Below are 12,933 nucleotides of genomic sequence, written 5' to 3'. Positions count from 1 at the left end.
TTAACGCACAACTTTTATGCCTTGAGGAAATGCAAAATACTTTTACTTTCCCAAATGTTCAGTTTAGGTTTCTTGCACTTCTGCCTTAAATAGATTGATTTGGAAATATCTTGCTTTGCAATTAGTGGGGTAAGCATTTTTATACTCATGGCCTTAGTGTCATGCAAAATTTAAATCAATATGCTTTGGAGTTAATCCAGAAACTGTGTTTTACCTCAAAATGTGTTTTTAGACATGTAAATATAAATGGCTTGATAGCTGAAGGCACCAAAAGCAAAATAATAATAATACCGTATTTCTTCAATTCTAAGACACTATCGATTGTAAGACGCACACTAATTTCAGTACCACCAACAGAAAAAAAACTTTGATTCTAAGAAATAATAAACGCACCCGCGATTCTAGGACGCACCCCGTTTTTAGAGATGTTTATATGGAGAAAAAAGTGTGTCTTAGAATCGAAGAAATATGGTAATAATAATAATAATGAAGAAGAAGAAACTAACAGTGGAAGCTGCAGGTGACAATCAAATCACGTTTGTACTCAAGCAAACTTTGTAGGAGGCTGTTCTAGAAACTCATGACATACATTTGATCTTGTCAGTGGTGATGAGAAAACTTTGGAGGAAGACACTGGTTACCTATTGATGCAGTAGCATTACTGAAAAACATGATTATAATGAAGGCAAAGTGAACAAGTTGTATATCAACATATCGACTCCTGTTGCAATTAGAGTGGATTCCAAATGACAAGATTTAGTTCAGCACAGCAGGGATGTAAACATGCAACTAGGACAAGCCATAAGAACATTAAAATTGCTTCTTGTCCCAGTTAGCCTGGTATTGTGTTTCCAATAGTAGACCTCCTCTGAATGCTCATCAAAACAGTGATTACTATCCTTAGCATCTGGCATACTGCCTCTGACCATGACGATCACATGTCTATTTGCCATAGATCTATCAATCATTAATAAATTTGTTTACTGGTTTAAGCTACCCAAAGGAATTAGACACAGCTTGGAGCAATTGTCTCCCATAAGACCCAAGCATAGACACCAGAACACAGGGGCAGCAGGAGGAACCCTAATTCCCCACATTTTACATGCAGGTGGCCCAGGTTTGAATCCAGGGTATAGTTCCACACGAGGAAAGGTTAAGAGCACACCTGAGCCAATCAAGAGGAGTGCTACATGGACCAATAGCCTGGCACCTGAATGGATCAGACAGCCCTTTTGACCTGCCCTCTCTCCCTGGCAACCATATGGCCAGTTCCCTGTCCCTGCAATTTTGCCTGAGAGGCCAGTCCTTTTGTATAATATCCCAGCAGGCTTCATTGCCCTTCCATCTCCTCCCTCCACTAACTGTCTGCCTCATACACCCTGGCAGCCGTACCTATCCCACTGTGCACCCTGAAAAGTCTGCCCCCTCACAGTCCAGGGAACGTGACCTCATCAAAAATCTCTGCCCCTGAGCTCATCAAAATCCCTGCCCCATCCTGAGGCCAAATCATCCTAGCATATGGGAAAGGGATCCCCATCTACTACTGTTTAGGAACAAAGAATAACACATGGGGCAAAGGCGTAATCTTCATTGGACATCAAGATGAAATGGATCCTGAAAGGCAGAGGTGGGCAACCAGTTTTAGGTGGGCTGAATTACTCTCACTGCGTCCTCTATAGGCCTAGTGACATCAGGGGGTGTGGCCACACTCACATCACTGCCCTGCCCCCCACCCCACCCATTTTCATTTTCCTGATCTGAGAGAAAATCTGCCTGCATCCTTGCTGTTAAATAGCGTGGGTTCCTGGCAGTTTGCACAAAACAATGTGTGGGATAGATCCTGTACCTGTGGAGCAATAGGCCATGGAGAGCGAAGGAGACACATAGAGAATTATGAGCACTAGTCAGCAGCTGAAGCACATAGTCCCTGGAGCACCATACACAACAACAGTGACACTTGAACTCTTACATAGAAGGGAGTGCTATATAAATTAAGACACATGTAAAGGAAAAGACCCTCACAAGAGTATTCCACGCTTCCCCTGCTAGTAACAGTAGAAAATTGGGGGCAGAGCGTAGAAAGCAGAACAAATGTAGAAAAAGACTTGCCATGTAGCAAGAATCAATTTGTTTTAGGGTCAATTGTGCATATCAAATTCAGTTACGGCGTATAAGCAAATTGCATCATAGCAATATTTCAGATAGGCAAGCCCTCAGCCTTGCAAAGTAACCACAGAGACAGCCATTTTCAATCTCCACTAGATTGAATTATTTTTATTGCAGTGTAACTTGGTTGTTTTAGTAGGAAACACTGCACTACAATGGAATTGTAAGACATTAGGGAGAATCAAGCCCTTATCCTGAGCAATGGCTTTTATGAAATAACTGACCAAAAATATCTCAAAAAATTGTTTTTCTCAGTTCATTATCTTGTTGTGTCTTGCCTTGGAAGATAAATAGCCTGCTCGGCTTTGTCTATCCAAATCCATCTATTGACTGATTGTATCCGAAATTCAAGTTGTAGTTTTTGTCCTATGAGGACACTCTGTTTAGCTGATTTGGATATGCCCATGAAGGTTTTTTTTTATCCAACCTCTCCTTTCCAAGCTATCTATTCATCACCTTTTTTATAGATCCCCTTATTTATTTATTGTACTTTATTTAATAAACAACTTTCCCCAATCTGATATCCTCCAGATGTTTTGGACTGGAATTCCCATATGTCCTGGGCAGCATGATTGGTGCTCAGGGATGATCTGGAGGACATTAAGTTGGGGAAAGCTGCAATAACATTTTATCCTGTTCAATTTATCCTCACAACAAATCTGTGAGGTAGGCCAAGCTGAGAGGCAGTGACTGGCACAAGGTCACCCAATGACGTTGATGAAAAAGTGGGAATTTGAAATCATGTCTCCCTGATCACAGTTTGACACTCTAATCACCTGCCTCTCACTCTGTCCTCCAGGGTAGTTTCAGGCCTTATGAGCTTCAGGTGCATAATATTCTTTAAGGAAGATCTTCGTCTCGGCATTCATTGTTCTTGCTATATTCTTCCTACTCTCAAGGTGCCTCCATGGGGGCTTCTCTTTCTCTATATGTGTTCACTCTTAAGGGATATGATGAATTTCCAGTCTCTGGACACACAGCGACACATCACTCTCAGTTGCTTTTGTGTGGGAACTGTAAGCAGCTTACAATTTAGGTAACGTGGTTATAAACTGAACAAAGTATCATGATTAGGTGGAACGAAAAGACCTTTAGATTTTAATTATAACATAACTCAATACAAAGTAAAAGGTATTTACAGAAGCTTTGAGAAAGGACTCTTGAAGACAAAGGTTTTGGCAAACTTTTGGCATGGCATGAGGCCAAACTGTGAACAGGTCAGGTTAATGGCAAACAACCGTTGCGATCATTTAAAGTCGGTTTTGGCTATTTTTCTGCAATTACTAATGTATTTAGTTATCCTAGATGTACATTTATCTGATGACTGTACAACCATAAATAAATGCCTTAGTTGTTAACATGGCATAAGACCCTGTTGTTTTTGCTGTTACCCCTCTGGGAAAAGATACCTGAAGGTTTCAATCTGAGAGGAAAATACCAAGATCTTTATTTATTTCCAAATGTCCCAGTGCACAGCTCATTTTGTTCGCTTTCTGTGAGCCAAGTTTGAAATTCTTACAAGTCTTTCCTCTGCAAAAATAAATAAATAAAAATGGACAGGCGGCAACTTTGAACACAGGAAGAGCAATGGAGAAAGACTGCTCAACCCTTTCCCCTCCATTCATTTTCCAGTTCAAAATCCCCCTCCCACAGCTGCTTTTCCACCCATAGTTGAAACAACAGCAGGGGGAGGGTAATTTTGAATGGGAAAATGACTAGAGAGAAAAGTACAAAACAGTCTCTGTCTACTCTTGCTCCACTCAGACTTGCAACCTGCCTATTTTGCTTTTGGGGTTGTTTTTCAAACTTTGGGGTAAACAGTCACAGAGTTCCTTGTAACATCTAGTTTTGCCCACAGTCTCCACTCAGTTGTCTTTAACAATGGCATTTGGGGTCTGCTAGATAAGATTCCCTTTTAGCATGTGTACAAAAACACATTTTCAGTTTCAGGTGTCAGAAACCTGAGAAGCGGAATGAACATAAGAAGAGCCCAGATGCCGGATCAGACCAAGGGTCCATCTAGTCCAGCACTCTGTTCGCACAGTGGCCAACCAGCCATCGGCCAGGGGTGAACAATGGTTTCAGATGTTAGGAATAAACTATGTGCATGGCTGAGTGAATGAGCAACTCCCATGCCTTCTTTTTATCCTTCCCACGTAATGCCTGTACAAGAAATACACTTGTCTCCCACATGGTAAGAAGCATCTGCTTCCCACATTCCCATTTTCACATCTGCATTTGCATCTTCCTACAAAACTTCATAATGTCCAAAGCCTCCCTGAGACCAGATAACAGGAATGGAGAAATGTGGGGGGATCCCATCACACTGACCATTCCTTTCCCCTTATGGACCATGTTTTTGCAGCATTTTTTTTCTCTTTTCCTTTCTTGAATGTGCCATCTCTTCTCTGGGCTTGTTCCTCAGAGATTTGTTGGTTAAGAGCCTCTGTCAATCACAGACCTGTCTTGAATGATGGATTAGAAAATCCTTTAATGAGTTTTCAAAGCACCTATCAAAGCTACTGTCTGGATAACAGCTCAATGGTAACACAACAGGGAGTGAAAGAACCAATTACAGTCTTTAATCATGTCCAGTTCATAGTCCCATACAGCTTTATCTTCTTGACTTTTACTAGTATGTTAGGCTGTGCCTACACCATTTCAGTATTATGGCCTTTTGAAGTAAGTTGGGTCAGTTTTCTAAAGTGCAGTTGATCGGCACAGTAGTTGCTCAACTGGATTTTAGTCTTTATCTTCTGCCATATTATCATGTTCCTCCTTGCTGGGCTTTGAAATGGACTGCTTTGTTCCTTAATGTAAGTCCTGCTACGAGGCTGCTGTATTGCATATGTACAGTAACTGTCCAAATAAAACTGCTTCTCGTCGGCCTACTGAAAAGCTTGATATACTGATTTACGACTTAAATCTTGAGATTCTCCTTAACAAAGGTAACCTTCAGCTTTCCTCTTTTTACTCCTTCCAAGCTGAGCCACAAATAATGGAACAGACCTATCATCGAGGTCAACAGTCCGTACTTTCCCTTTATTCAGATTGTTTTTTTAAATGTTCCTTTGGTAATTCAGCTGGTCCTGTATTTGCAGCAAGGCACTTCCTTTGCAGTTGCTCATGAGGAGCTCTTCATATGCAGTGTGCAAGTGGCAATGTAAGTAGAGCCTCTTGCATTACACTAAGAGATGGATGAATAGAGATGGATCAGTTTGCTTTCAGTCCATATTTATTTCTGTGTGGTTTCTGCATTAATCTACATTTGTTTGGGGGAGGGTATACTTGTTAAAATATGGTTTCTATACACATTTTGTCATAGAATAATATTTAAAAATGTATTTTAGTGTAAAGTATGCATTTTATATGTATTTGGTACATTATTTAAAGCCAAAAATTGCTTTGCATCATCTAGGGTAGTTAGAATGCATTCTGATCTATGCATTATTTCAAGAGGTATGAATCAGACTGCTTCTCTTCATGATGCAGACCGAACAAAATCCTCGAGTCTCTCTAGTGATGAATAGAAAGAGTGCTGTTCCCTACCTTTACATTTTTATTTTTATTTGCTGATTTTATTCGGAGAATCTGTTCAAGATTAGTAGAATAGCTGTTTGGTGCTTATAAAAGACCAAATGCTACCTAGCAGCACCATTTATATTTAAGAGAAGGACAGTGGTTAGTTTCTTTGTTCTTTTACTTGTCAATATATTTATTTATTATTTAGTTAAGCATTTTTATGCCGCCATTCAGCCAAAAAAGGCTCTCACAGTGGCTTACAAAAGTATTTCTTAACAGTCCCTGCCCACAGGCATACAATCTAAAAGACATGACACAAATGGAAAGGGGATGGGGAGAGAGGAGGAGGGGGGAATATCAAACATGTCTTCAGTTTCCTCCCAACTGTTTAAGAACTATTATATTGCTTCAGCTTTGTAGAATGTAATATGTAGAGTTTCTTTAGATTAATAGGAAGTTGCCTTTCCTTGCTGGGTCTTTGCTTCCTGCTTCTCTTGTGCAGTTGTAATGGGCTGCATTACATGGGTGGAGAGGGGCCACCACGTGGTCTGTAATGGAAAACTTCCCTTTCCTCAGTGCTCATAGCACTGAATAGAACAGTACCATCTGGTGGGTGCTCCGTAGTGTAACTTCCCCTGATTACGGTAGAAAATCCCAAGATATTTCAGCAGAATTGGGATATCCAGAGTTTTTTAAAGAACGAAATTACTGGAGGAAGGAGCAGGAGATGTGCAGGAGGTTAAAGACGTCATCAAAAGGACCTGTGAACATCTGTGCATGGCCAGTGATGAGTGTGCCTTATTTCACTTGTGTGAAGAAGCTCATTGAAACAAAAAAGCCCAAATCATCTTTTCTTGTTTTTTTTAAAGCACTTTGTAACTTCAGAACATTATCTGTTCATGAGTGCATTTGAACATCCTGAACTCTTTAGTATAGCTTTCTCCAACCTGGTGTCCTCCAGATGTGTTAGACTGCAACTACCATCACACTGGCTGGGAGTGATGTAAACTGCAGTCCAGTACATCTGGATGGCAGTAGATTGGAGAAACTTGCTTTAATATAACAAGGGTGGATTCACATTTTGGAAGCTTATTTATTCTCTGATGTTCCCAACTATAAAGAGCTTCACATCTGAAAAGCAGGATACCGCGTCTATTTTTTAGCAACATACTTCCATTTACAGAAGCATTCTAATAAAAATAGATTTGGTATTCCGCTGTGCATGCATTTTTCTGCATGGTGGGGAACGCCAGGCACAGACAAAGATGCCTGAAAGTGCCTGTACTGCTGCTAATTGCATAAAGACCTCAGTGCTTTGTAACAATACAAAGGAGATTATTTCAAAACGCCTATACCTGTAAAGCAGGTTTTTGTAAAAGAATTTTTTTTAAAAAAAAGATGGATTTACCCAGTGTGTTCTATAATTGGTGTTGTGATGATTATATCAAAGAGGTATTTATTCCACAAAGACTTTCATTACAGGACAAAGCTAGATAAAGCTGAAGCGACTCGAAGTAGCATTAAACGAATCATTGTTATGAAATCTTGAACTAGGATAGTTATGCTGAACTATAGTGCACGCTACAACACTGTGAACTTGGTTAAATGTGAATTTATTCATTAGATCTTTGGTTTTAAATCAGTTGTTGTTTTACTTTAGACCTCAGGATGATTTCTATGCTTTACATTTTCATTCTCAAAATTTAAATTTTGAAAAGCAAGGATGGTTAGAAATATATAAATATGCTCATACGCAACTGTTGATGGGGCCACATCCATTACTGTTTTCCCTCCAAGCTATCTTGATTACAGCAGTCTAAAAGGCTTTTTGTTGCTATTGTTAAAGCATCAGGAGTCAGAAATCCTTGCTGATCAACTGAATATCACTCCCAAATCTACCAGTAGATCCTAACCTACCTTCTGCACACCCCTGGAGTAGATCATTTCAGGCTAGGCGGATCCATGTTCTCACTCAACGTAAGGCAACATCTCCAGGATCTGAGGGTAACTTACAAAGAACTGTGAGAGAGATTAACTTCCACATTGTTTCTTCTTTCAGGTGAGCAGGAGCCAGCAGTCAGCAGCGATTCTGATATTTCATTGATTATGGCAATGGAGGTTGGACTCTCGGATGTGGAGCTTTCCACTGACCAAGACTGTGAAGAGGTGAAATCCTGAGAGAAAAAGCAAATCAAAAGACCCTAAGCTCAAGGACAGTAGCGGGAAGGGGAAGAAACAGAATCAGCTCTGTAAGATTTGGACCAGTTGTGTACACGCGCGTACCCATATTCCCATGTGCACAAACGCGTGTACCCATACACACGCCTCCAGAACATTTTGTACATTCTTCATTCTGGGATGGTCATGAAAAGCAATAGCAACAGACGTGTCTGCCTGGATGCAGTTTCATCATCAAAAACACGTGTTCGTTTCATTGGCATCGGAAGGTGAAAAAGAACTGTTTCTAACACAAGAACCAGAAGAGTTATGCACCTTCTCGGTAGCTCAGAACTTTGTAACTGAAGTGTTTTCTACCGTTCTTCATTCCCTTTTTTTTTTTTTTTTTTTTGAAGCAGAAAAACAAACACATACCGCAAAGTGTTTATTTATAGCTCATGATGGATGGATATTTTTCCTTCCTGCCCCCAGCTTTTTCCAGAGTTCAACCCAGAAATCTGAATTCTATGATGCTTCACCAGGAATTATGTGTGCCCAGTCTCTTCTACATGAAGGCAACGTGGCTCCAGAAAGAAATGCTGCTTCAGAGCCTTGACTTGGCCTGAAGCCTCTTTTGATTAAGGTATTAATGGGGTTTCCAGGGTTTCCCAGAAAGGAGAGCAGGGGCTGGATTGACTGAGGTTGGTGACTTTTAACGTAGCACTGTTGGTTCCCATTCAGAACTTTATGACTTGCACTTATAAGAGCAAGTGAGAGAAGCTGAAAATGATGATGATGATACTGGTGGTGATGATGATAATAATACTCATGGGATTAAAGGTCAGACAGTTAATGGAGTCCTTTGCTATATTTTCTACCACTACAGACTTCTTGTACCTTAATGCCATCCCATGATTGATTTGAAATCTGATCCACTTTTTAAAACCAGACCAGTAGTTCTCTCAGAGTCCTTCCAGCCATCAGAGCACTGAGTGTGGCATTCTTGGGGAAAAGGGAATAGAAATGGTCGAAAGTGGAAAGACAGGGCATCAGTGGTGCTGCCTGTCATAGGGAACTTGCAAATGAATGAACTGGTGATGCTTTTCACACAGAGTATATCTTGAAAATCACTTTTTTTTGGTCACCGCTATATTTCTCTCACATTTCCTCTATTCACAGGTGAAAGGTCTTCCTTTTTTCAAGGTTCCCAAGGTCCAGTAGAGGCTGATGGCTCCAACATCAATGAGATGGTGAATCTCCTTCGGGTTTCTGTCAAAACTTTAGATTTGAATCTAATTGAAACCCAGGGGGGGTTCACTGCCCCACAGACATCAGAGCCATCAGCCTGTTCTGCCAAGATTCCCTTCAGTTAGTAAGGAAAAGGGACACATACATACACCACAGCCTTTTATTGTATTTATACCACTTTGTACTAATACTGCTGGATGAAGGACCAGTAATCAAATTCAGGTAGAGGACTTCTGTTCACAGGTGACCATAAAAGTGAACAAAAATTGCAGTGCTTCCCTGCAAAGCCCTTAATCAAATGAAAAATGTGGGTTTCACACATTCCGATCCACAATGAAGTTGTTCACAAGTATGCACGAATAGGAGGAGAGAGGCTCAAAGGCACTTTGACTATCATGTGTGAAAATACGCTCTACCAGTGTTCTTTTGTTCATGTTCCTGGTAGGGATCATGGAGACTAAAGTTACCTCTTGTTCTCTGGCCTGTGGACTACTTTGGAAGTGACTCTGCAGTAGGTAAAAGAAGACAAGGCTCCTAATAGAAAACTGAAGCATGCAAAATTGAATTCGCTGACAGATGTGTGTCCTTTCCTGAATGATAAATGTTGGAAAGATGTTGGTGCCATTAGCTTCTGGAACTGAAGTATGATCTTGTATTATGCTGTAGCTTCAGGGATGTGCTATTTATGCGGAGGGGGGAGTAATTTCGCATTTCAATTGAAAAACTCAAGTGTTAAAGCGGGGGTTTAGCTTATTGTCTGTCCAAAAAGGGTATGCCATTACTCTGACAGTAAGAACAGTAATTTAAATTACAGCAGGTAAATAAACTTTGCACAGCAGGTCACTCCAAAAAATTCAATACAAGCAGGATCTATTCTCTCCTCCTGCATTAGAGCAGTACTGTAAGAATTGGTGCAGACATAGTACCGACCCATAGCTTGGCGCTACATGAATTATGAACCCTAGCTTTTGCATTTCCCCTCCCTCCCTCCACATGGCTTTGATTTCTTCCATTTGAGTAACAAATATGGATTTGTTTTTAACCAGTTTGCAAAATAAGAAGGGAAGTCTGAGCATGTGAGGGAGCAGGCTAGCACCAGCACCCAGGGTGTTGTGGGAAATGCCAGGGTCTGACTCCTATGATTTGCTCCTTATTTCGGTCCCAGACTCAGTAGAAAAGCACCAGTGAAGTCACTGCAGCAGCTGCTACCATCTGTTACCCAGGATACCTCTGGGCCCCATTGTACCACCCCATTGTGGTACTACCTGGCCAGATACCACCCCATTGTGGTGCTACCTGGCCTGGCCAACTTTCTGGGTGGCAGCAGCAGGAACAGGCAATAGTATGCAGCCCAGCGCAGAAAGAGAAAGGGTTGGGTGCAGCAGCTGCACCCACCTTAGTTTCCTCAGGGGGACACGGCTGCATGGAGGGGCACTTGATGAGGTCTCCATCAGACCAGGCATCAACCCTGTGGCAGGACAGTACACTCCAACGAAGCTCATTCACATAGTGCCAAACCAAGATGCATCTGAACCACCTGTAAGGGTTGCTCGAAACGCAAGCCACCATCTTGAATCCACACAGTCCTCATAACCAACGTTCCTTTCAGTGGGGCTTAAACTGGAACAGCACTTTGAAAGGTGAGGCTTCCCCATTTCCTTGAAGGTTAATGAGGGGAAGGGGGAAACCTTAAAAAAAAAAGTTGGTGTAGTCCCACTTAAATGAAAAGTAAACCAAAATAAATGTGTTGAGAGCAACCGGACATCTCTGTGTGTTGTTGTTTGAGGCAGACTTCAATTTAGGCAGAGCAAGCTTTCAAATAAGGGCTCCTGTTGTGGTTGTGCAGCTTGTAACTTGTCATGTCACACTGCTACCAGGCACTGCTAAGCTGCTCCTTTAGTTTCCGTGGCATGTCAGAAACACATTTAATTAGAAAGAGGCAAAGGAGGGTCCCATCCTGATTGGTGCTGTGTGGCTTGCACCAATAGGTCGATAGCAAAACTGTTAAGTCTGTGCCCATCTGGCTATGTGCTCAGTTGTCCTCCTGTTCTAGCAGGGGTGCAGACCTGGGAGCCAGATCTGGCCACCTGCAGTCTGAATCCAGGCACCAAGCCACTCCCCCTTTTCCTGGTCTCACCCCCTTTCTCCAACCACCAATCATTTGGTGTTTTCCCAACGTTTGTCATTTTTCCCTGCCACTCTAAGAGGTTGAAATGCCTCTCCTAAGCCTTAGCTACTGGCAGGAAGAGCTTTCAGCTGAAATGTGCTCATGTTGTTGGTAGTCCTACCCGTTTTCATTTGTTTCATCCCCTTTTGACTTCCGCTAGACTCCCCACTGGAATGCAGCTCCCAAGAGCTTCTTGGGAAGAAAGAGGTTCAACTCCCCTGGCTTACCACCATGAACACAGCACATCAACACTGGCAAAGCTGGCTCCATGATGATCAAAAACACTTTATGATGGAGTGTGAATCATCTCTGCTTCTCCTCCCCTTCTTCAACTATTGCCATGCTGACGAATAGCTTCCAATAGCACCACTATGCCATTTCAAGGAGTGGAAGCTGTTCCCAGTGGGTGCACTATTGAAGACTGTGTAACTGTGCTAACACAACTGCATGAGTTGTGGCATAGCACTGAAGCTGCCGACTTTGCAGCTGACCCCCCCTGTTCGCCAGCGTAGCATTGGACAACTCTGATGGTCCAATCCTAACAACACATTCTACCATTTCAGACATTCCAAAAGCTGTCTTTAATGGTATTGAAATGTAGAATCCTCAAAGAGCACAAATGCTCTTCTAACAATACTGAAACTTCGTTCCCTTGACATTCATGGCCTACTTTTGGAAGCTGCCTTAAACCAGGTCAGACTGTTAGTCCATGCAGTCTAGTGTTATCGTCTACTCTTCCTGGCAGTCTCCAGGGTCTCAAGGCAAAGGGTCTTTCCATCGCCTGCTATTTGACCCTTCTGATTGGAGAAGCCAGGAACTGAACAGGGCACATTGCATGAAAAGCATGCGCTCTGCACCACTGATCTAGGGCTCCTTTCTGCGAGTCTCCCTTCCAGGAGAATTAGTTATTAAAGTCCAGTCCTTTATCACAGGATAGGAACACAGGAAACTGCCTTAGACTCAGTCAGAGCATTGGTCCATTTCAGGCAGGATTCTGTCCTAGCCCTAGCTGGAGATTGAACATGACACCTTCTGCATGCAAAGCATGTGATCTATCACACTGAGCTATGGCCTCTCCCAAGCCTTTGGCCTGATGATTGATATGGAATGCAATAGAATGGCCCAGAAAATAAAATAGCTTAAATGTCATGTTCTACACTTGACAGTTTTTCAGATTCATAGTTTCATAGAGATGCTACTGTCTTATAAACTAGCGTGACCAAACTATAGCTTGGACAGTTTAAGAATGGAAGTAGTTTGCTATACTGGGCCGGCTCTACCATTAGGCAGAGTGAGATAGATGCTAATGAGCAGGGAGCAGTAGTGAGATGTTGGAAGACAGAATTCTGCATGCCATGTGTCCTGCCCTCGTCCCCTAAGCTAGTCTGATGCCCTTGGATGCAGTAAAAGACACACCATCCCAGCCTGGAAGTAAGAATCAACTCCCAGCCTGGTCAAATATTGTACATGGAATGGGGAACATTCTATATTTTCCTTAGCTTCAGGCAGCAAAACGCCTTTCTCCAGCCCTGTTGCTATATAAAGATGTTTGTGTGAGAACCTTCCCCTATTACAAGTCATATGATCCTCAGCCATTTGATCAAATGTAACAAACCCAGGGTCTGAACATCCAACTTCCCTGCCAAAGCACAGCTCTAGTATCTTCACCAGTA

The 12,933-nt window shown here is 42.0% G+C and overlaps 3 protein-coding genes across 3 annotated transcripts in view; 1 reads left to right on the top strand and 2 right to left on the bottom strand.

The window, feature by feature from the left end:
* RNF150 (ring finger protein 150) overlaps positions 1-8,209 on the top strand; it is a 102,532-nt gene extending 94,323 nt beyond the window's left edge. The window contains exon 7 of the mRNA XM_063136354.1: positions 7,748-8,209. Within this exon, the coding sequence (XP_062992424.1) occupies positions 7,748-7,866 (119 nt within the window). The 3' untranslated portion in view covers positions 7,867-8,209. The remainder of the gene's footprint in view (positions 1-7,747) is intronic.
* The window catches only part of SCOC (short coiled-coil protein), a 652,090-nt gene that overhangs the window by 409,582 nt on the left and 229,575 nt on the right, over positions 1-12,933 (bottom strand). The gene's annotated exons all lie outside the window — the stretch shown is intronic.
* ZNF330 (zinc finger protein 330) overlaps positions 1-12,933 on the bottom strand; it is a 201,368-nt gene that overhangs the window by 140,933 nt on the left and 47,502 nt on the right. The window lies entirely within an intron of this gene.

This window comes from Elgaria multicarinata, chromosome 10 (assembly GCF_023053635.1).
Source record: "Elgaria multicarinata webbii isolate HBS135686 ecotype San Diego chromosome 10, rElgMul1.1.pri, whole genome shotgun sequence".
Lineage (NCBI taxonomy): Eukaryota > Metazoa > Chordata > Lepidosauria > Squamata > Anguidae > Elgaria > Elgaria multicarinata.
This window is presented reverse-complemented; position numbering and strand designations above follow the sequence as displayed.